The 22208-nt window shown below is 41.5% G+C and overlaps 1 protein-coding gene across 4 annotated transcripts in view; it reads right to left on the minus strand.

The window, feature by feature from the left end:
- The window catches only part of Prkd3 (protein kinase D3), a 64979-nt gene that overhangs the window by 13126 nt on the left and 29645 nt on the right, over positions 1-22208 (minus strand). For 3 of the 4 annotated variants that reach the window (XR_005870795.1, XM_040730865.1, XM_040730866.1), the window contains exons 3-12: positions 18048-18186; positions 16351-16482; positions 14587-14744; positions 11226-11418; positions 10646-10723; positions 8305-8488; positions 7224-7347; positions 4046-4123; positions 2656-2932; positions 805-857 (exon numbers count right to left, since the gene is read on the minus strand). Coding sequence is in view for 3 of the 4 variants with exons in the window: in XM_040730865.1 (XP_040586799.1) it covers positions 805-857; positions 2656-2932; positions 4046-4123; positions 7224-7347; positions 8305-8488; positions 10646-10723; positions 11226-11418; positions 14587-14744; positions 16351-16482; positions 18048-18186 (1416 nt within the window). In the remaining variant the exon portion in view is untranslated. The remainder of the gene's footprint in view (positions 1-804; positions 858-2655; positions 2933-4045; positions 4124-7223; positions 7348-8304; positions 8489-10645; positions 10724-11225; positions 11419-14586; positions 14745-16350; positions 16483-18047; positions 18187-22208) is intronic. The other variant, XM_040730867.1, reaches the window with a different exon arrangement.

Consider the following 22208-nt stretch of genomic DNA (forward strand, 5'->3'; position numbering starts at 1 on the left):
ATCTGATCCAAGAGGTGGCAAAGTATGGCTCCTGGCTCTTTCTCTACGGTTAAGTTTTTAAAATGACTGGACAAATCAAAGCAATAGTTTTTGATATGTGACTATTACATGAGATTCGTATTTCATGTCTACACATTTATTAAAGCAGTCATACTCACTCCTGTGTAGGTATTTGCTGCATGGACAAGTTGGGTAGACTCCAGCATGGGGTTGTTTGATATCTACCTGGCCCTTTACAGAAGAGGCCTGCACACTACTGCAGAAGGCGTGTGCTCACACTCAGCAGTCAAACTTGATCTGCTCACGGGAGGCCCTCCTTTTCCTGCTTCCTCCCCCTTTGCTCCTCCTGGTCCTGTGTGTGCATGAGTGTCCCCCAGCTCACTCCCTCAAGACTGGGCCAAACCCCATTGCATCCTCTGCGTGCAGCTCAGGCAGTACTTCTCCTTAGGAAGCTGCTGGGCACCAGGATGAAGCAGCCTCACCTAATGACAGAGCTTATCACTGTGTAGCATTATCAGGTCACCTTTTAAGTGAAGAAACTGTTTATGATTAAAAACAATCTACCCTAGTTTCTCACCTAAAACAGAACTGCTTAGGCACAGAATCACTATGAAGTTTAGCTCAGAGACAGCATCTCTACAAAGTGGAGCTTAGGGACAGCATCACTACTAAGTCGAGCTTAGTTAGTATCTTATTAACTGCTCAGTACTTGGGGGAAATAGACTTAATCCTGGTAAGACTTTCAGATTCATTTCTTTATTTTAATTATCAAGTCCGCACACATAGGATAGAATTATTGCTTACCACATTCTCCTGGACCTGAGAGTTAGATACAGAGATACTGGTAGCCAAATCTTCTGTAAGATATAAAAATGAAGTATGAGAAAAGCACATTTTTCATGATCACTTTTTTTTAAAGATTTATTTACTACATATACAGTGTTCTGCCTACATGCCAGAAGAGGGCACCAGATTGAATTGTAGATGGTTGTGAGCCACCATGTGGTTGCTGGGAATTAAACTCAGGACCTCTGGAAGAGCAGTCAGTGCTCTTAACCTCTGAGCCATCTCTCCAGCCCCTCCATGATCACTCTTAATGCCTATAATTCTGCCTGAGAGACTTTTAACTAAGCCTTTGGAAATTAAAATGTGTGTGGATACTATTTCTAGGGGAAATAATTCCTAGTTTCAATTAACTGTTAATTTTGTCTAAATCTCCCCAGAATTTAAACACTGTTAATTATCCATTTACCTATCTCTCATCAAGTCACCCTGAAAATTGAAGATGTACACAATCACAGCCTTCACCCTTTCGATGATACCTGTCTCCCCACTGAAGCAAGACTACCTCCTCCACCTCGTCATTTTCCTCTGCGCATGCTGTGCTCGACTGCAGTCCCTTTCCAAACCAATTCTTCCACTGTGAAGCCTCTCCTTTCCCTCTCACTTTCCACAGTGAAGCATTCCATTTTGTTTCTGTACTGTATTTAGCTTCTGCCTAACACTCACATATATCCTACTCCCTTAAAAAGCTTTTACTATTCTCTTTTGGGTTTTAGCTCAAGGCCTATCACAATGCACAAAACAGTTGCATAAAATAATATAGGTAAACTGAGATAAACTTTATTTGGAAAGTTGATACTTATTTCAATATAATTAATGAATTATGCTTCTTTATAATTCTCTATAGACATAATAACGTAAAAATGGTATTATAATTTACTTACTATTAGCTATTCATTTAACCTTCGTTAAATTTGGGGTTAATTTAATAAGTTATGTTGGTGTAATCCTTCCTTCCTTCCTTCCTTCCTTCCTTCCTTCCTTCCTTCCTTCCTTCCTTCCTTCCTTCCTTCCTTCCTTCCTGCCTGCCTGCCTGCCTGCCTGCCTGCCTGCCTGCCTGCCTGCCTGCCTGCCTGCCTGCCTGCCTGCCTGCCTGCCTGCCTGCCTGCCTCCCTCCCTCCCTACCTCTTTCATTTTTTGAGGCAGAATCTCACTATGGCCCTGGCTGGCACTTGCTATACAGACCAGGCTGGCCTCTGACTCATAGATCCAGCTGTTTCTGCCTCCCCAGGGCTGGGAGTAAAGGTGTGTGCCACTGTGACCACCTCAATAGCTTTTGATTTCTGTCTTGATTAACTTAAAAGTAACATCATTCTGACTTAACAGGGTTTATGTGTGTAATGTAAACACAGTACTTTATAACTGGTTTACATGCCAGCATGAGGTAAAATACTAATACTTAGTCACACAAGACTTAATGGATGCTAAGCACTGTGGCACTGCTCTTTGTCTTAAATCTGATTCTATTTAACATGAACAACTCTACAAAGTAGCTATTATTATAGAGATGCAAGAAAGTACCTGTCTCAGATCAGAGAGACAGCAGGTGGCTGGTAGATGCACAGTTTAAATGTAAGGAGACTAACTCTGTAGCTAGCTGTGGGCATACACTGGAGCCATCAGTCATTTATGTATTCATGTATATGTATATATTAGATGCAGTATAACTTCATGAAAGTATTAACTAATAGTACTGGCTATTAAAGACAAAACTTAAGTATTAAAAATGCAAAATAGAAAAAAAAAAGCATAGCCATGCAGGTATTTCTACAAATGCTTAAGACAAGAAGCCACCAAGGTGTTTCCACTTACTGTGGTCTTTTCCTTGACCTGGAGAAGTGCAAACACTCGCTTGAGGCGTTACAGGCATGAGGGCTTGGCGAATTGCCTTTTCCCAGCTTTGTGCTACATCGAGTCCAACTCCAGTGGCAGCGAGAACAGGGTTATGAGAGCTGCTCCCATTGTTCTCACCAACAAAGTACACGACCGTATCAGTGATGATTTCAAAACAGTGTGGGTTACTGCCTTGTGAAATGCTGGAGAAGTCTTGTGGAGAAGACACGCGGAGAATTTCTGAAAGTGGAATTTCCTGCCATAAAAGTTAGCCATTGAAAAACTATGAGTACATATTTGTTTTTACTTTTAAATACATTAAAGAATCAAAGTTAAGCATTTTTATGAATGCCACCAAGACCAACACAGTCTATGGCACATGGATTACATTATGGTATGTCTGTCTTAAATGGTTTGGTTGTCTGGCAATGATGGAGGCAGATCATGGAGTATTAGAGACTCAGGGCGTGTGATGTATAAAGTGCTTCCTGTGCAAACATGAGGACCTGTCACATCCCAGAGTTGGAGGGTGGTAGGCAGGGACAGATGGATCTCAGGGAGCTCACTGGCTGGCTAGTCTATCCAAAAACAGTGAGCTTAGTGAAAGACCCCACCTTTAAAAACAATGTGGAGGGGCTCAGTGGTTAAGAGAACTTTCTACTCTTGAAGAGGTCCTGGGTTCAGTTCCCAGAACCCACGTGGTAGCTCACAGCCACCTGTAATTCTAGTTCTAGGGGACCAATGCCCTCCCCTGTCACTACGGGCACCGGGCATGCACATAGTGCATAGACATACATTCAGGCAAACACTTGTACACATACAAATAAAAGGAGGACTTATACTTCAAAAGAGTGAGCAATAATAGAGGAAGACATCTGACATCCGCCTCTGGTCCTCCCCCCCCCACAGTGAAATAAAAGAGAGACTTGGGGCTATGGCAGAAAAGCATTTAGGAGGGCAGTTTTCCTCCATATCCAACACGCGCCAACTTCAGTTAGTCAGTGCCACCCAACAGCTGTCTCTAGTGCCTACCCTTCTGCAAGCAATACCCTGAAGATGAGCAAGAGGACATTACGGCAGAAAAATAACCCTGGGCAGTAAGGTTGCTTAAGCAACCCTTCGAGTCTACATATTGCCGTACACTATCAACTATTTAAATTATTTAACATTTAGTTAAAAAAAAACCAGGTGATTCTTCACTTTTTCCTGAGTGTGCATGTGAAATGGAGGTGGATGGCAGCTGCTTCAACAAGGACCTGACAATGCCCTCTGTAAATTGTGACGTTAACCATGCAAAACTCTACTGAAACCAGAAGGTAAAACTGTCACGGTGTTTTAACTTTTTACAAAGTATGAAAGAAACCCTTACCTTATAATATTTTGATCCAGATTCATTTTGAAACAATGTTAGGCATTTGCTGTCAAGTCTCCAGTAGTGCCTCTTTCTCTGTTAAAAACAGAAGTTAGAAAATGGGGTTTAAAAGCTACTCCTTCCAAAGTACTTGCATTTTCCTTTACTACACATTCCTCCATTTCAAGCAAGCTTTAGAACGGGGTCAAAAACTTCAAAATATAAGAAGGAAACCTAGTGAGAAGTGTCACTCTCACAGTGCCTCCTCTCCCATTCCTTACTCCTCCCCAAGTAAGCTGTGCTGCTAGATTTCGAGGGACCCTTCATGGACACGCACAGAAATATCTATGGATTACTCATATGCATAGATGTATATAATGTACATATACGCTAAATTTCTAAGTATTGTCAAGACACACACACACACACCCTGCTTCCCAAGCACCAGCAGGCAACGAGTTCTCAGGCTCTGACCACCCTTGTTGACCCAGCTCCTGGTGCCTACAGGACAGAGCGCAGACTCACACTTGTGTAATTCCCCTAGCTCCAGCTGGCAGACCCGGGCTGCACTCAAGCTAGGTCAGAGGCTTGTGCATGGGAAGACACAAAACTGGCCAGTGTGCTGAGAGCAAAGGACTCGGTCTAAATGGGACACTGATATTTACCCAGTCACCACCGGGGCCCAGGTGGCATCACACAGAGGCAGAAAGAGTCAGAGGACAGGGAGGGGTGCCGCGAAATGCCGTCTTCAGGGAATGACATGGCCTTGCAACCATACTCATAGCAACTGTGGTCACCTGCACGACTGTACCAGATCAAGCCAGACAAAATCCTGGCACAGCTGGGGTAGATGGACTTTAGGCCTTGCCCATTAATGGGGAGTCATTAGCAGTGGGTAGTTGCCAGGAGGAGGAGAATCATTTCTTTTGGGGGGGATGTGGACACTGGTAGGTTTGCATCCTCCTGTGTGTGGCCGAATACCCTGGCATTTGTGGGCAGTATTCACTGACTTGACTTAGTGGCTAGCACACACACAAAGGCATCAAGGTGAAAGAGTTGGGGGACTCGGGGAGAAATGGAGTTGATGTGTTTCACTACATAAGTATATGGAATTCTCAAAGTATAGAAAAAATTAAAAAGATAAAAAATACTGCTTTGATAGTGTTTTATATTACACATGACTTGACCTAATTTAGTCGTATCCCCCAACACATGGGAGACTACTTAGACAAGTGGTTCTCAACCTTCCTAATGCTGTTAATAGTTTCTCATGTGGGGACCCCAACCATACGATTATTTTCATTGCTACTTCATAACTGTAACTTTGCTTCTGTAATGAGTTATAATGCAAATACGTTTCCGATGGTTTTAGGTGACCCCTGTGTAAGGGTTGTATGGCCTCCAAAAACAGAAAAAGAAAATTGTATGTCAATGCAGGTTGAAGTTGACATTTCCTTTATTATAAATGAAACCACACTTTATGTGTAGGAGTAATTTTATTTTTCTTTCTGTGATTTCTCTTTTCATTTTAATTTGATTTTTTATTGGGCTATGGTATTTTTTTTTATCATCAATTTGTTGGCTTTACTCACACATGCTTGATTAGTTCTTATTTAAAGCATAAGTTGAAAATTTTTTTCAGGTTGTCATTTGTCTTGTTTTATAGGTTGTCATACAGAATTTCTTTCTTGAGATTGGTTCATTATCTCCCCTCTCCAACATGGAGTCTTGATAAAATAACTTTTCTAATGTTTCTTCTACTGGTTTAACTTGAAACAATTTAAGTCTTTGATCCATTTAGCTTTGTTATATGTGAACTGTGATTTATGTTACAACCATTTTCCCCCAAAATGGCTATTTGGTTATCCCAATACTATTTGTTGAATTACCCATCATTAGATACACCACTAAACCCTCAAATGTGTGTATACTTTTTTAAGTTCCAGTTGAAAGGACATGGGTTGTAAACAAATAAAAAAATATTCAGCCATAATCTGTACTGCTGTCACCATATAAAACTTTACTGAAACCAGCTAAATACATTAAACACTTCGTTTTTAAATATTTTTATTTTTGAGCATTTTATAGATGCATACAGTGAATTTGATCATTCTTACCCCCACTTTCCCAATTCTGCCCAGATCTAACCCCACCCCCAATTTTGTAACCCTCCTTGAAAAATAACCTAAAGTTCAATTGGTGCCGCCATCGGTGATGCATGGTTGACCTACCAGGAGCCATAACCTTAAAGAAGATCAAGTCTCCCTCCCCCGAAGCCCTCAGCTAGAACAGGGGCTGGTGAGCCCCTCCCCACTGGAATGGTGACTGGCTTGATCTTGTGCAGGTAGCCACAGCTGCTGAGAGTTCTTGAGCACAGCAGTTCCGTCACGTCCAGAAGACACTGTTCTCTTGGGTCCTCCTGCCCCTCTTTCTCAATGGTCCCCAAGTCTTAGGGAGATGAGGTGACACGGCTCTCATTTGTGGCTGAGCACTCCACAGAAGCTTACTCTGCACTGTGACCAGTGGTGAATTTCTGCATTCACTGCCATCCTCTGCACAAAGAACCTTCCCCGAGGAGGTCTGAACAAGCGGCAGTCTAACTTCAACTCATGAACTTCTTAAAAGGCCTACTAGAAAATATCCAGCCCATCTTAATGGCTGCTGGTATTTACTGACTGCTTCCTCTAAGCTGAACATTGTCCTAAGCTCTTCTCACATACAGTAGCTCATGTGGAAGCAGGAGAAAGAAGGACGACTACGCAGACTTACAGACAAGGAGATGGAGGCATAAAGAAAAAGAGACTGTGTGTTACAGTTACAGTTACGGACTTCCCCCAGCCTAGCTCTGGAGCCAGTGCTCTTACCACTGCACTACACTGCCTTCCTCTGCTGTAACACTGTAACCACATGGGTCCAAAGAGAGCACAACTGTTTCCTTCCTTACTAAAGATGACTACTCAAATGCAGTTCTAACCTTTTCCATCGTTAGCTATAATCATGTTTGAGTCGTTACTCCGATGATCTTCAAATCGTGTAACTTTTGCACACTGCTGTAGTGTACACAAAGTCTTCATATATATATACATATATCCATATATATATTTATGTGTGTGTGTGTGTGTGTGTGTGTGTATCCCACTCTTAATTTTAGACGTGCGTGAAGTAACAGCCAGCGCATTCAAATGTGCTTACTAACCAGGTTGTCCCTGCTGGTGTGATGGACCATCCACCCCTCCTTCACCACTGTGCTGCTCCTCCTCTTTGTGTGCTTGACGGACTGCACAACCCGCATCAGTGGGATGTTACTGCTTGTAGATGGACTAAAAAATATTTAAAACTTATGATCAGCATTTTCAATGTCTAATTAACAGACTCATACACACTGTATACATAGCCTCATCAAAAAATTTAAAAGATAACTGAGGTACTATTTTTCAAAATATAAGAAGACAATGACTTAAAAGAAAACAAATTAGCTCTGCCTGTTATACTGATGCACAGTTAACGTATCACGCTACTATAATACTGTAACTATCAGTTTGTCATGGTCTTTTCTGGAAGGCCGTGGACACACATGAGAGGGTAAGGGAGAGAGGGAGGGGAGATGATGGATGGAGAAGAAGGATCTTCTGGCCAGGTGACCTGGAGCCTGGGGAGTTCATCTGGGTTTGCTGTGGAGGAATTTTCTTGCCCTGGGCAGAAGAATAAATTCATAAGGCAAAAAAACATGTTTATTCAACTTCGCAGGGCTTAAATTTCAAAATCAGTCGATCAGATTAAAGAAAAAAATATCTTAAGGGAAATTACTTATAGGTATTAAGAACATTAAATACTGTAGTAATCAAATCAGGTCAAGTAAAATTACGTCTGGAGAAAATGTGCAATTTGGTGTATGTGTGTGGAAATATCTCAGGAACGTATTCTTCACTGCTCATTTTACCACCCGGTAACCTGCATGTGTGAAGAAACCAGGTTGCTTCAATTAATGGTTTAATACGGGCACCTTGAGGTGGCTGCTCCACAGCTAGACATTTTATCCAGACTTTATTAAATAAAGTCCCTTTCTTTTAGAAAGTGAAGATTCTTGTACTTTCTATCTTGAGTAGATGGCAAAGGTAATAGAATTTATTTCAGAAATACTGTGGTGCATGCAAGAAAGAATTAGCCACGATTTAATTAGACTTTAAATTGCATTTAAAATTCCCCTTAAAGAATGCCACCTTTCCTTAATGGAGATGCCGATTGCCTTTGCCATTGGCAACAGCTTAATTCGTTACCTGATTGTTTTCACAGTTTCCTCATCTCGCTCCACATCAAGATCAGCTGGGTCCAGGAAGAACATTTTGTCTTCGGGTGGGGACGGCTCCTCTGAGTCATCCAAGCCCCTGCTGCCATCGCTGTTCATGTCGTTACTGTCAATATCCATGGGCATATCTGTATCAGTTCCCAGACTGGAAGGCTCTAGGAGAGTTTTAAAAGAACTGCAGTTTAATATTAACAAAGCATCAATGCAGCTAATCAGATTAGTGTTAAATTCAACTTGGAAAAGTTTTAAAAGTTGAAAAAAGCATCCTTAAGATTCAAGGCGAGGGAGTCTTAGCTTGCTTCTTACTTTTTTTGTTTTTTGGTGGGTTGGGGATCAAATTCTAGATTTGGTGGGCTGGGCCTTGCAAATTCTAGGCAAGTGATTTACCACCAAGAAAATATATGCACAAAACACTAGGTAAGGGAGCTGTATTCAGAATATCTAAAGTCTACAATTCAGTGATAAAGGATGGATGTAAGCCAGCACAGTGGCTCTGGCCAGGCTTCAAAATGTTACACATAGTCACCAAGTCCCTCAAGCATCTACTGTACCAGGTATCTGCCCAAGTGAAATGAAAGCGCATGTCCACAGAGAATACTGTGCACGACAATATCATTCCTAACAACCCCAAAGCAGGGTCACCTCAAACACGGACTGACTGGTAACTGCAAAAGCAAACTGCAGTCATCTCTGTGAAAGCAGGGTCATTTGTCCACAAGAAGAACTAAACACTGACGTAGTTACAATAGATCTGAACTCTGAAATTATGCCAAGTAAAAGGAGACAGCCACCAGCCTGCATATTTACTGTGTAGCTGTACTGATACATCATTTCCAAAATAGACACACACAGAAGTGGAGAGGTGTCTACTGATTGCCAGAGGCTAACTACTAAGAGTAGCATCACTCATCGCTTTATTCTGGGCAGGACTATGGATTATATAATTTTGTGGGGAAATAAAAATTTCTGACATTAGACAGAGTAATGGCCACATTAACTGTGAATATGTCAAATGGGTAAACTATAAAACAAACTAGATCTCAGAAAAGCTGCTAAAAATATGCCAAGTCATTATGCCATCTATAAATGAAAAAATGATTAGTATGTCAAATTATCACAAAAATAAAGCATTTGAACATGCAACGCAGGGGGTAAGGACATACACAAATAACCAGTGAACACTTGAAAGATGTTCAAACTCATAAGTAAACAGAGAAATGCAAATTAAAATGAATATATGGCATTTCATTTCCATTTATCAAAAGGTAGAAAAGAACAAAAATGTGTAAACTCTAATAAAGCTAGGCAAGACCTTAGGTATGGGAAAAACCATACTCTATCAATGATGTCAACTAGCTATGGTGCAAACGAGATGTTTTCCCCAAAACCTGTATTACATCACCCTCTGAGGTAGTGGTATTAGAGGTGGAACCTTTGGGAGGTGGTCAGTTGTGAAGGTTCTGTGCCTATGATTTGCATTAGTGCCCCAAAGAGCTTATTCACACATTCCAGCATGTTACCATGGAGCTAAATAGCATCTTCCATGAACCAAGAGGTAAGACTCTCACTAAATTCAGAATCTGCTGGCACCCTGGACTTCTTAGCCTTCAGAACTATGGGAAATTAGTTTCTGTTGCATATAAACTACCCCACGTTAAACAGATCCAAGACTACTGACAGCCATGGAAAATTTGCAGAAAATGTTAGATTCTCAAGGAGTTAGACTTTCAATCCTTAGCCTATTCCTACAAGTTTGCTTACATTTACTGTTCTCTCTCATATACATTGTTAAAGGAAAACGATGTCAGAAGCCTAACGCAAGCACTCCCTACTCCCCATTCCAAAAGCATGCAATGGCTTCACTAGTAATGTCTGGGAGGAAGATGGTCATAGATTACTTGAGAGAAAGACAAAGGAGCCAGATACAGCTTCATATTCTAGCTCTGCCATTTCTTAGCCCTAATTCTTAGGCAAATTAGTTAATGTATCTGTGTTTTAGATATTTATTAGGATGACCTCAGAGGGGTGTTCTTACATTTAAAAGTCAGTAAATAAAGAACAGAGACAACAGCGAGATCTCAGAGGTGCATCTGCACGCCCTATGTCATGTCCCTGGGTACTGGGAGTCACAGAGAAGCAGGGTGGCTGGAAGAAAGACGGGTACTACTGCTGAGTACCGTCACTGATCCCTGCATCTGCTTAGTTATTAAGTCAAAGAAAACCGTGAACAAAGTCAGCAAAATAAAATATGTGAACAACCTTACCCAGACAATACACAGAGTCGTGACCTTTCTAAAGATAAATAATTTTACCTCCATTGAAAGTAACCTCGCCAAGGCAGTCTCTTGGCACTTTTGAAGCGCAGCGTTTGTGGCAGTTGAATTTGCAATCTGAAATAAAAATATTCAGCTTGTCATTTAAACAGGTAAGATCAGATATGACTATACTTCCTCTAAATCACTCAAAGAGAGTGTCTCCCTCCCTCTAAGAACTCAAGTTTTGGATGATAGTCTGGTCTCAACTTCTGATGGCATTTAATAGCTTTTTAACACAACCAGGGATCAGTTTTTTTGTGTACTGAAGCTAATGTCATTTGTAGACTGCAAACATGCTGGCAGCTCCCTCTCTCCTCTTACTTCATAAAGAATCTAAAGGCATGCATAGAGTTTCTACTTACCAGCCATGTGATCATATACTTAATTTAAGTGACAATGAGTGCCATTATTTCTCATATAGTTGCTTTGATGGTTTCTTTTTTAACAGTATAAAACACTGGAGATAAAAGTAATTTGGCACTGACACAGCTTCTTAAGCTAACTCTAAGAACTATTTTTGTAGTAAATGTTTCTGAAGCTTACTTTAAACTTGCAGCGGGAGCGTGAGAAATCCTACCTTTACACTGCATGCCTTGGCGGAAGAGGCCTTTCAGGAGCCGCTTGCAGTACTGGCATATTGTGGGGCGGCCGTAAGAGTGGACAGCAAATGTGTGTGGGACTTTGACTCTGCACATTACCATCTTTTCCATCCAGATTGGACGGCCACTCCAGGATGGGATTCTCTTACTTGGCTCTTGGTGACTATGTGCCTAAAATGTAGGCAATTTCTGTCAGCATAGGTTAATATTAAAAACGAAGTATTAGGAGAAAAGCTTAAGCACAAGTTATTGGGAATACTACTAAAGTCAGTATTTAAAAACTGTGGACCTCTGCAGTTTCCTCCGGATTTATTTACTGGCATTTGTGTGAGGAAAGTACAGACCTTTGACGAATCTGAGCAATTGCTAACACAAGAACGAAGTGTGGAAAAGTACTTTATCAGAGTCATTTCAAAGAGTAGAGAAACCACCAGCAGATTTCAGTTTTTAGCACCTTTGAAAAGAAATACAGAGTTAAGAGAGTAGCAACGCTGGCTCCAGACTACTGCAGGGAACTACCCGTTTGACTTATTGGGAGGGAATCACATGACAGTCGGTCATTTGGTTTATTTCTCTACATCTCAGAGTACCACAAAACACACTTGAAGAAGAGAGAGGTCCTTGACAAAAATCACAGCTGGTGTTGAGAAGATGGGATTAAATGTTGAGCAAGGGGAGGACACAGGGTCCAACCATGAGTCCACAGCACTGATGATGGGGAGTCTCGTCCCCACTCCCAGGGAAGGGCCAATAGACTTGAGCAATCTCCGGCCACCTACAGGAGCAGGCCTACAGTTTGTTCTCCTTGGGACCTACTGATTGACTTTGCTGTAGAGGTAGGCATTCCTGCCACTGGCACTTTCCATAACTTCCTTTACAACGGAGCTCATTCTACCACAACAAAAGCAGGCTCCTCAGCCAACCCAATAACCTTCTATTGTTTTCATTCCTCAACCCCTCTGCGTGTTCACACGCTTGCACGTGCATGCATGCATACACACGTACACACACAGAGTGAGATTAGTATTTGCTATACACATTTAGCATTTTACCATAAAAACCAAAATGCAACAAGGAATTTATAACATGTTAACACCCACTCAGAACTGACCAAGCAGTTAATCTCAGGAAAAGCAATGAACTGAGAAATCATGGTCCTGAACACGTTGCATTATTGAAAACAGCCTGAAACAAAATTTAGCTTCAAAAGTTCCCAAACAATACTAGAATATGTTCGTAGGAATTTGAACTAAATGATGGCAAACAAAACATAAAGTGTTAGAGATACTAATTAGATTTTAAGCAGTTCCTTGGTAGTGCAAGTATTTTCCAGTTTTTTTCTCCAAGTAAAACTAAAAAATTAAAGAACAATTAAAACTGCTTATGTAGCTCTCTCTAAACAAAGGGAATAGTCACACTAAATTATCAGCCACTTCAGTGCCACGCACTCCACTCCCTGAATACACACCCACTGATTATTATACGCTAAGTGCTATGTTATACATTTGGAACACATAATATAACCCTGCTTTTAAGCATACAAGCTGAATGCCTGGCCCAGAGGACTGAAAAGATTAAAGTCCTGTGTCTTCACTGTCGGAGACCGCGTTCTGAGCTTGTCCGATGCTCTCCCAAGCAGCGATGTGTCAAGAGCAGACGTGCCAGCCCACTCTACACCGCCTGCTCCTTTCTCTACTATTCTGGGTTTGTCTCAAGTTCAAATCAGACACGACACTGCACGACTGACTTAGCTATCGGTCGCTATTTTCTGGACGGTCTTTCATATGCCATGGCCAGTTAGTGCCTTTGTTTAGACCCTGCTGATAACACTTCATTAGGGACACAGGACAGAGCCCGAGTCTGCGTGTGTGGCTGCAGCAGTCACATGTCAGTATATGGGGCTACTTAAATTCTACCCCCATCTAAATATGAAGCTGGACCCAGAGACTGAACTCAGTATGAAATATGAAATCTCCCTACCTCAGTATGCTGACTCACAGTATGATCCCATCAGTCCCATCTGCTGGTGAGGAGACTTAAAGAGCAGTCCAAGGAAGGAGGATGTCAGTAGATTTAGCAAAGAGACCTCGGAGGTGTGTAGGCTACATGCAAATATTGTATCCATGTCTATAAAGGAGCTGAACACTAATGGATTTCACTATCCGCCGAAGGTCTAGAGCCAATACCCTGTGAATACTACAGGATGGCTGTTCTTTTACTTTCCTCTGTCTTTCTGCCCTCCCTAGGCTCCTAACATTCAATTGTGTGCAGCTGCCACCAGAGCACCATTTGTGGGGCTCTTAAAGCAATACACTTCTCTGTACCAGACATGTTCCCTGTGCGGTTCAGTGTATAAGATATACTAATTTTCTACTATCAGTTTTCTTCCAGACCTTACATATGTCTCTGAGTTCATAAACCTCTTTACACCGTCTTCTACGGTCATGATAGAAATAGTTTTGTACATGCAAAGCAATCTCAGAGTTACGCTTAAAGGCTTTATTCTCAATATGCCTGCTTCCAAACTTACTTCCTTACTCAGTGAGGTGTTATATCTTGGCTTTTATTTGTTCAGTTTTAGAAACTTATTCTTCATTTTCTATAATCTAGTATGCAAACACTATGCTAGACTCATAAACAGGAAGGTTTCAAAAGTGTGATGGTATCCACAGAATAAGGTACATCATAGGTCTAGGTAAGTGTGGGTCAGCAAACTGACTGGAAATAGCTGGGTGGGAAAGACATGCTGCCAGTGTGGGTGGCGTCACTGATGAGGCTGTGGGTCCAGATGTAACAAAACATTTCTAATACTATGCTAGTAGCAGAGAGTCGATTCCTCCTGCCATCACTGTGTATGTCAGACTCCATATGCACCAGGCTCTGAAGGCAGACTTGACCTCCAGTTTCTCAGTAACAGTTTCTCCAGCTTCCTAGTCTATAAATCACATGCATGCATGCATGCACTCACACATGCATTACTGTACAGGTTTTGCTCTTCTGGAGATCCCTAACATAGCTACCTAGTGGAGAGAGACATAATCAGAGCAGTATATTAGGAAACCTCACCTGATGGTTACATGCAAGACTAAGTGAAGCATGGAGACTGGGTGCCAGGATAATGGGAAGGAGGCTCACACAGTGGTCTAAGTGATAATGAATCCCAAGGGGGCACAGACTACCAATGGCCTTTGGTAGAGCTGTCATCATTATTACCTTTAAAGTGCTGAAAGTGCAGCAACACTATTATACTTTGCTATCACCTGCTTTAGGATGTCCTATGTCCTGTGAAACCACTGGGAATAGTTAGTACAAGTACTTCTATGACCTGAGAATACATACCTCCTCACTGAGAAGGGGCACACACTCAGGCTGCAGGGGTCTCGGAACTGAGAGGCCAGGTCCTGGCAGAGATACGTTTGACAGACGTCTCTTTCTTACTCCACTACAGTTATTTGGAATCTTGAAGGCACATCGTTTATGATAATTTAATCCACAGCCTAAGTATATTTTAAGAGTAAAATACACAATTTTAAAATGTAACTATTTGAAATGTGACATTTAAAAACCAGCATCTCTTTATTTATTTTCTCTGGCAACAATACCAACCTTAATTAAGAACTCAGATGACAGACTATGTGTAAGGTAACAAATTCAAGAATAGTAAAAATGTAGAAAGGTTTTTCTTCAGAAAAGTTAAATTAAATTGAATCTTGACCTATGATAGCTAAGACAATCACCTGGAAATTTATTTGAAACATAAATTACTAGACTCATCCCCAAACCCACAGACCGGAAAGCCCCGGGGTGGAGCCCAGAAAGGCGTGCTTTATGGTACTTGGCAAAGCTCAAGAGCTACTGACTTCGGGCACTGTCCAGGGGCAAACCGTGGCCTGTGTACAGCAAACCTTCAATGACGAGAAAACTACATGAACTTAAAACCTCAGTGTTCATGAATACACAATAATAGTAAGTAATAATAGAGCAATAACATTGTAATATAATATATGATAACACGAAAGTTACATGTGTGTCATGTATGCGCAGGTACGTGTGTAAGAGTGTGGATATCAGAGATCTATCTCAGCTGTCATTCCTTAGCTGACATACACCTTGTTCTGGGGACAGGGTGTCTCACTGGGACCTTGAGATGTATGAAAACCCTAGTGATTCTCTTGTCTCCAAACTTCCCAAACACGTCACCACACCCAGTTTATTTATATATTATATGTAGTTAACTGCTGAGGTTTTTTTTTTTTTTTTTTTGGTTTTTACGAGACAGGGTTTCTCTGTATTGTTTTGGAGGCTATCGGTCCAGCCCGGCCTCGAACTCACAGAGATCCGCCTGCCTCTACCTCCTGAGTGCTGGGATTAAAGGCGTGCACCACCACCGCCCGGCAACTGCTGAGTTTTTAAACAATTAAAATTTTCTTCTGTGTTTTGTCTTCAAATATGGATATGTGCCACATACATGACTTGGGCATCAGATCCTCTGGAACTCAAGTTATAGATGGTTTGAGGCACCATGTGAAGGCTGGGAATTGAGCCCAGGTCCTCTGAAAGAGTAGCAGGTGCTCTCAGGTGATGAGTCATCTCTCTGGGTCCTATGGTTAATTTTATATTACAACAGCAGAGGTAAGTCACAATAGAAACCACAAGCCTACAAAACCTAAACAAAATATTTGCTTGTCATTACTTTACAAACAAGCTAGCTAACCCTCCACAGCAGAAGACTGTCTCTTAATTAGACTTATGTCCCTGTGGCCTGCTCCCCAGCAATTCTAACTAATAACAATTTGACATTTTACCACTGTACAGAAAAAACTAAAAATGGCCAATAGTTATTAAGCCACTGCTTTGTGTCAAATATTTTATTCACATTACCTTCTTTAACCACTCATGAAACTGAGATCACTGCTCAGTCTACTAAGTTGCTTATGCACAGGGACCAGTAGGTGGAGGCAGAGGAAAAGCCAGAGCTCTCAGCTTTGCAATTCTAACCCTTACTGTCTAGACACCAACTCTGATCTCAGTCTTTCACTGGTAAGTCAAAACTGTGAATGTAAAATCTCTTTCAAATTAAAACGTGAATCTAAAAGTACTTACCTTCACATTTTAATCCTTGCCGTACCAATCCCCAGAGCATTTCACCACAATAATCACAGAAGGTAGGTGCTTTGTAAGAATGTACATATAGAGTATGAGGGCGAATCTGGAAGTCTTCTACTGTGGCCAAGGCTTTTTGGGAAAAGAAAATCAAAGCAAAAACAAAGTGTTAAACGATATTTTATAATGGCAAAGATGTTAGGAATGGTCACCATATCCATTTATATCAAAATACAGGGTAACTTCTCTGAAAGTTTCATCTGACCACAAAATAAATCCTTTTTAGCATTTAAAACTGTGATCTAAAGTATTTTGCTACATTTATTTATTGTGTGCGTGCATGTGTGTTGGGGAAGGAGCACGTGCATGGTATGTGTGGAGGTCAGAGGGCATCTTGTATGTCTGAGTCCTCTCCTCCTACCATGTGTGACCTGGGGGCCGCCATCAGGCTGCAAGATGAAGTAGCAGAGGCCGTTATCTGTGGAGTCATCCTTCTGGCCCAGTCCTGTGATTTTTAAGCAGTACTTTTAGAAGTCTAACAGCTTTAAATGAGTGAAGCTCCAAATAAGCCAAGTTGGAAGTCTGTAGGCTAGGTATAACAAAAGCATTGTCTCATAACGACAAGACGGAAGAGCTACTACATCTTACTTAGCCCATTAGAAACTGTTTCGGTTAGGATACACCGAGAAAGAAAACACTGAAGTAAATGGTAAAAATATAAGTAGTATGGGACTTAACCTCGTTGTCAAAATGTTTCTGTGAGAATAGATAATGAGTTTAAACAGATTGCCAGGACTCCTTTGTCCTCCATGAGCAATGGAGCGCAGTAGATACAGACACGTTTCTTTCACTTCAACCTGAAAGTCACTAGTGACGTCCCCATGGTTTGACGAAATATCCAAAGCCAAGAGGGAATGAATGTGACCCTGACCTTAAAGGAGAAGAGCACACAAACTCCCTCGGGAGTGAGGAGGAAGAAGGTGGGGTTGTGGTGTGAGATCAGCCCCCCGCGACTAGGTAGACAGAAGAGTGGGAAACAGATGAGAAGCCTTAGGACCAATGGGAGAAGCAGTGGTCAGAGGATCTCAGGGATAGCTGAAAGATGAGTGTGGGCGGGAGGTCGACATTTGCTTCCCTCTCTTATCAATCTCCTTTTCTTGCCAATCAAAAGCAAGCCTTCCTCCCCTCACCCTAGTCGCTGGCCACCTTGTTCCCTGCTGTTGGGTGAGACTGGAAACAGTGGGGGCAGGGGACAAGGAAGTGAGGGGGGCAGGAACAGAGTGTGAACAGGGAGGGAAGAGACATTTGAAAGCCATCAAGGAGTCAGCACTGTCACCCTCTCTTCCAGGTCTTCCCTATTTCTCCTTTTATCCAGATTCTCTTTTGGGAACCTCAGTTCTCTTCATCTATGCTTTTTAACAAAAGTAATCTCGATTTATTTTTTCTGACCCATAGAAAGAGAATTTCTTTTTCCCTTAGCTTCAAAACACTTAAGTAATTCAATTTGTTTTCCTATTTTCTCATTGTGATATAACCTTCCTGAAAGTGAAAGCCACGCAGAAACCATTACTACACATTAAAGAAGCAAGCGATTGCGTACTCTCAAAGCCAAGCGGGGCAGAACACAGGACTAGTACAGTGAATACTCTTTGTGGGAGAAAATAGAGGGAAAAGCCCAGAAGGAGCCATTTGCTTACCTGACAGGACAACTTCCACAAGATCCCCTTCCCGTATGTCGTCTGCTGAGGTGATCAGCTGCAAAATGTTTTCCGAGTCCATGTCGTGGCGGAAGAGAAGAATTTTATCATACATGCCAAAGAAGCCACACTCTGGGAACTGCAGGAAGACAGCCCTGTGTCAGCATCCCGTAGCTTCCCACCGCTGTGGGTATGCTATAGAAGAGTTTCAGTCTGTCTAGCTTAATGCTGGTAGCTAACAACTCATTTAATATCGAAAAGGTGAACCTTGTACTCAAATATCAAATACCCTGGTTAATTTTAAAGCTCAAAAACAGAAAAGTAAATTTGCAATAATCATTACCTTAAAACACAGGTCTCTTACAAAATTCGGACTTCTAAACTGCTATAAGAGAACACAACCTTCCACTCACTCTATTCTTAGCCTGCAAGGCAACTACTTGTTTCCATTCGTTAGCGGGGACTGCTCAATGCATGATCAGCTGTTGCTAGTCTCTGGGTGTGACATGGGAAGTGTCCATGAACTGGTAAAGGCTCGTTTCTTGTCTCTATTGGTAGTAACTGAAAAAATTAAAACCTCAAAACATCAGTTAAAGAAGGAAAGCAACATTCAAATAAACGTATGCCTAGAGAAGATATGATACTGCAAGAGACACGTGACCTAACGGGTAACGGTCACAGGGAGTGGCCCAGTGTTTGTCCAGCATGTGGACTGTCCAAACAAGCCTTAGCATTGACAGATAAGTGAATATACAAATACCCAAGTGCAGGTAAAAGAAGGAGAGCAGAAAATATTACAAATAATTATTTAAAATCAACCTTTGTAGGTCAAGAGGCTGAAAGATGTTGGGGTTGACAAAAAAGTCATTTTCTAGATAAGCAAATATTTCCACAAAATACTCATCTATAAATATGACAATTACTGAGTGACCAGAGGGAAAGGTCTAATAACTGGTTTTCGGAAAACCCTGCTATTTAATATAATATTTTATAAGAATGTTTCTTAAGATAGCAATGATCCAAAAGCAAATGTCAGAACCAAAATAACAGAAAACATACTGAAAAAAAAAAAGAGAAAAGATTAAGTATTGTCACTGAAATTCAGGGAATCACTGTGGCCAATCTTTAAAAACATCCGAGGGTTAGAGGCATGACTACATTAAAGATAAACATCTACAGGAACAGGAAACAAACCACCAACTCATAGCTTTAAAATGTCTAAACAACATACAAAACAAACGGAAACAACCTGCCAAGGAAATGAATATACAGGTATTTGCTACTCATGAGCTTGAAAAATTCAGAAATCGGGTCTTCACGAATGAGAACGTGACACAACTCTGCTTACACATGGAAATCGTGTTAGAATTTTAAGGAAGCTCGCTTCCCCTGGACACCCGCACAGAAACATCACAGAAGAAGGGGCGGAGCACTGCAAGAGGCAGAGGCTGGGCAGACTAGGATGATGAAAGGACTGCTGCTCCCAGGCACTCTCAGCAGCGATGACTTGCTGTCCAAGACCTGCACAGAAGCAAGTCAATCGACACTCCAACCAGTGGGAAGGACGGCGTCTGCAACCCTAACGGAGAAGCTGTGGGCAGGCGCTGGGGAGTCCGTGTTTAGGGGTGCCCAAGCTGCAGTGGACAGCTCCACATCCAGGAGGGAATGAGTGACACAGACGGACTCAAGTAATTAAAAGAAAGGCTGGACACGGTTGGCGGTAGGGAGGTGGGGGGAGTCTGGAGGAATAGAGGTGAACATGATCAAAATAAGTGCATCAACTTCTTAAAGACCTACTAAAACATTTAAAGTATTATAATCATGTTCACAATTTCTTTTCAAGTGGATGCCTGAATTTTAAATTTAGTTTTAAAATACTACTCAGGAAAGTTTTAGATGTACAGAAAAATTCATACAAAAATTACAGTGCTCCCATTTACTCAGTTTCCCCATTATTAATACTTTATAGTAGTATGATACGTTTATACCAAATGTTATCGTATTTTGTTTAGATTTCCTTAGCTTTTACCTAAACTCCTTTCCCCTTTCCAGGATCCCATCCATGAGTCTATGTGACCTTGAGCTGCCAGGTGCTATTATGTGTTTTCGGATGTAACGATTCTTCACATTTTACAGTTTCTGGAGGCTCTGGTTATGTGCTTACTGGTCACGTGTTTTATAGTGGCTCACTCGTGGAGCTGCCTGATGGCTAACTCATTATTAGACTGAGGTCTCGGTTCTGAGGAGGCAGACCTCACAGGTACAGTGCCAATCTCACTACACTCGCACAAGCCTGACTGTGCCCAGATTTTTATGTTCTGGGGATCAAACAGGTTCACACAGCAAGCAGTTTACTAAGCTATCATGAAGCCCTGACTTCAAATATTTTTAATTATATAAACTTAACGATAGTTTCTCCATCTGTAAAATAGAGCATACTTGGCAGTTACCACGAATAATGTAACATACATAAAGAACTTGAATTCCTGATGAGTTGGATGTACTTTAGTCATTACTGTTTCCAATATTTTGTTATTAAAAACCACAGTCAGTGAGTAATCACATATTCCTACCTTTACCACTTCTGGAGTACATGTAAAGAAAGAATTTCCAAGAATGTACTTCCTGGGTCAAAGGATACAACATATACACAAAACTTTCAGATACTGACTAATTGGTCTTCATGAAGGCTATACCAACTTATACCAGGCAAAACATTAAAGCGTTTGTGGGGAAGAGGAAGCGACTCGGTGCCTGCCCCACAAGCAAATTTGAGCACTGGAGTTTAGTGAGGTAGTTGTGGAGGCCCTCCTGCTCCAGCCTGGAAGGCGAGAGAGACGGGCAGTCCCCAGAGCAAGTTGGCTAGCAAGACCACTCCCATCAGTGAGCTCTGGGCTTGACTGGGAGACCTGCCTCGATGAACGAGAGTGGAAGAACAGAGGATGAGTCATGACATCAGTCTTAGGCCTTTACATTCATGTGTACACGTGTGCGCCACATCTGCATACACATGGGCCTACACATGCAAAAAGCATGCAAATACACACCTACAAACACGACACACCTGAAAATGGAATAAGAAGAGTTTTTGTTTACGCTATTTTAAGTACATTACCAAATTTGTTGCTTTTATGTGAAAGTGGTACTTCTGTGTAGTTTCAACTTGTAGGTGTGTGTTTGTAGTGTGCATTAGCACTCATGTTATATGCTCAAGTGCATTCTTCACTGTATTTAATGAGGGTAGGTCTTTCCCTGAACCCAGAACTCACAGATCCCAGCAAGTCTGGCTGGCTTGCTCCAGGGTTCCCCGACTCTGCCTCTCTAGGTAGCCAACATGTGCTGTGGATTCTGGGGATCTGAACTCTGGTCCTCATGCTTAAAGGGAAGTTTTATCGATGGAGCCATCTCCCTTGCCCTGATTTGTATTGTCTGTTATACAAGGCTTTTTTCCATATGATTAAGATACCTTATAAAAGTTTGTTATTTACATTTTTATCTATTTTTAATATTTAATAGTTCAATGACCCAATTCTACAAACTCCAACTATTCCTTAGAATGAATTTTTTTCTTCCATGATTCTTGGTACATAGGAGCTATGTGGAAAGTCATGAACAACCCAATCAAGCACCAAGGTACACATGTGCAATCCTGCTCTCTAGAGATACAGGCAGAGGATCTCAAGTTCAAGACCACCCTTGAATAAACAGGAATTTGGAGGCTGCCCTGGACCACATGAGGAAAAAGAAAACAAAACAAAAAACAAGGCATGACCAAAACATTAAAAGACATAAACAAAGCACTATATCTCTCAAAATCTACCAATATAACCTTTCAGTGACATGCACAGTAAGTTGAAGCTCTTCAAAGATAATAGCCTGTTTTTCTAAGCTATACTTCCAATAGAATAAGGGATAAAGGAAAAGGTCACTTTTGCACTCAGTTTTATAACTTTAAAAGGGAAAAATATCCTGACAAAATAATGCCAATCAGTGTGTGTGTGTGTGTGTGTGTGTATGAGAGAGAGAGAGAGAGAGAGAGAGAGAGAGAGAGAGAGAGAGAGAGAGAGAGAGAGAGAGAGAGAGAGAGAGAGAGAATTCATGGGGTGGTGTGGAGAGGACCGCTGCACTAATGCTATTTTGTTTACCCTTAAAACATAAAAC

This window comes from Mesocricetus auratus, unplaced genomic scaffold (genome assembly GCF_017639785.1).
Source record: "Mesocricetus auratus isolate SY011 unplaced genomic scaffold, BCM_Maur_2.0 Super-Scaffold_100024, whole genome shotgun sequence".
NCBI classification, from domain to species: Eukaryota; Metazoa; Chordata; class Mammalia; order Rodentia; family Cricetidae; genus Mesocricetus; species Mesocricetus auratus.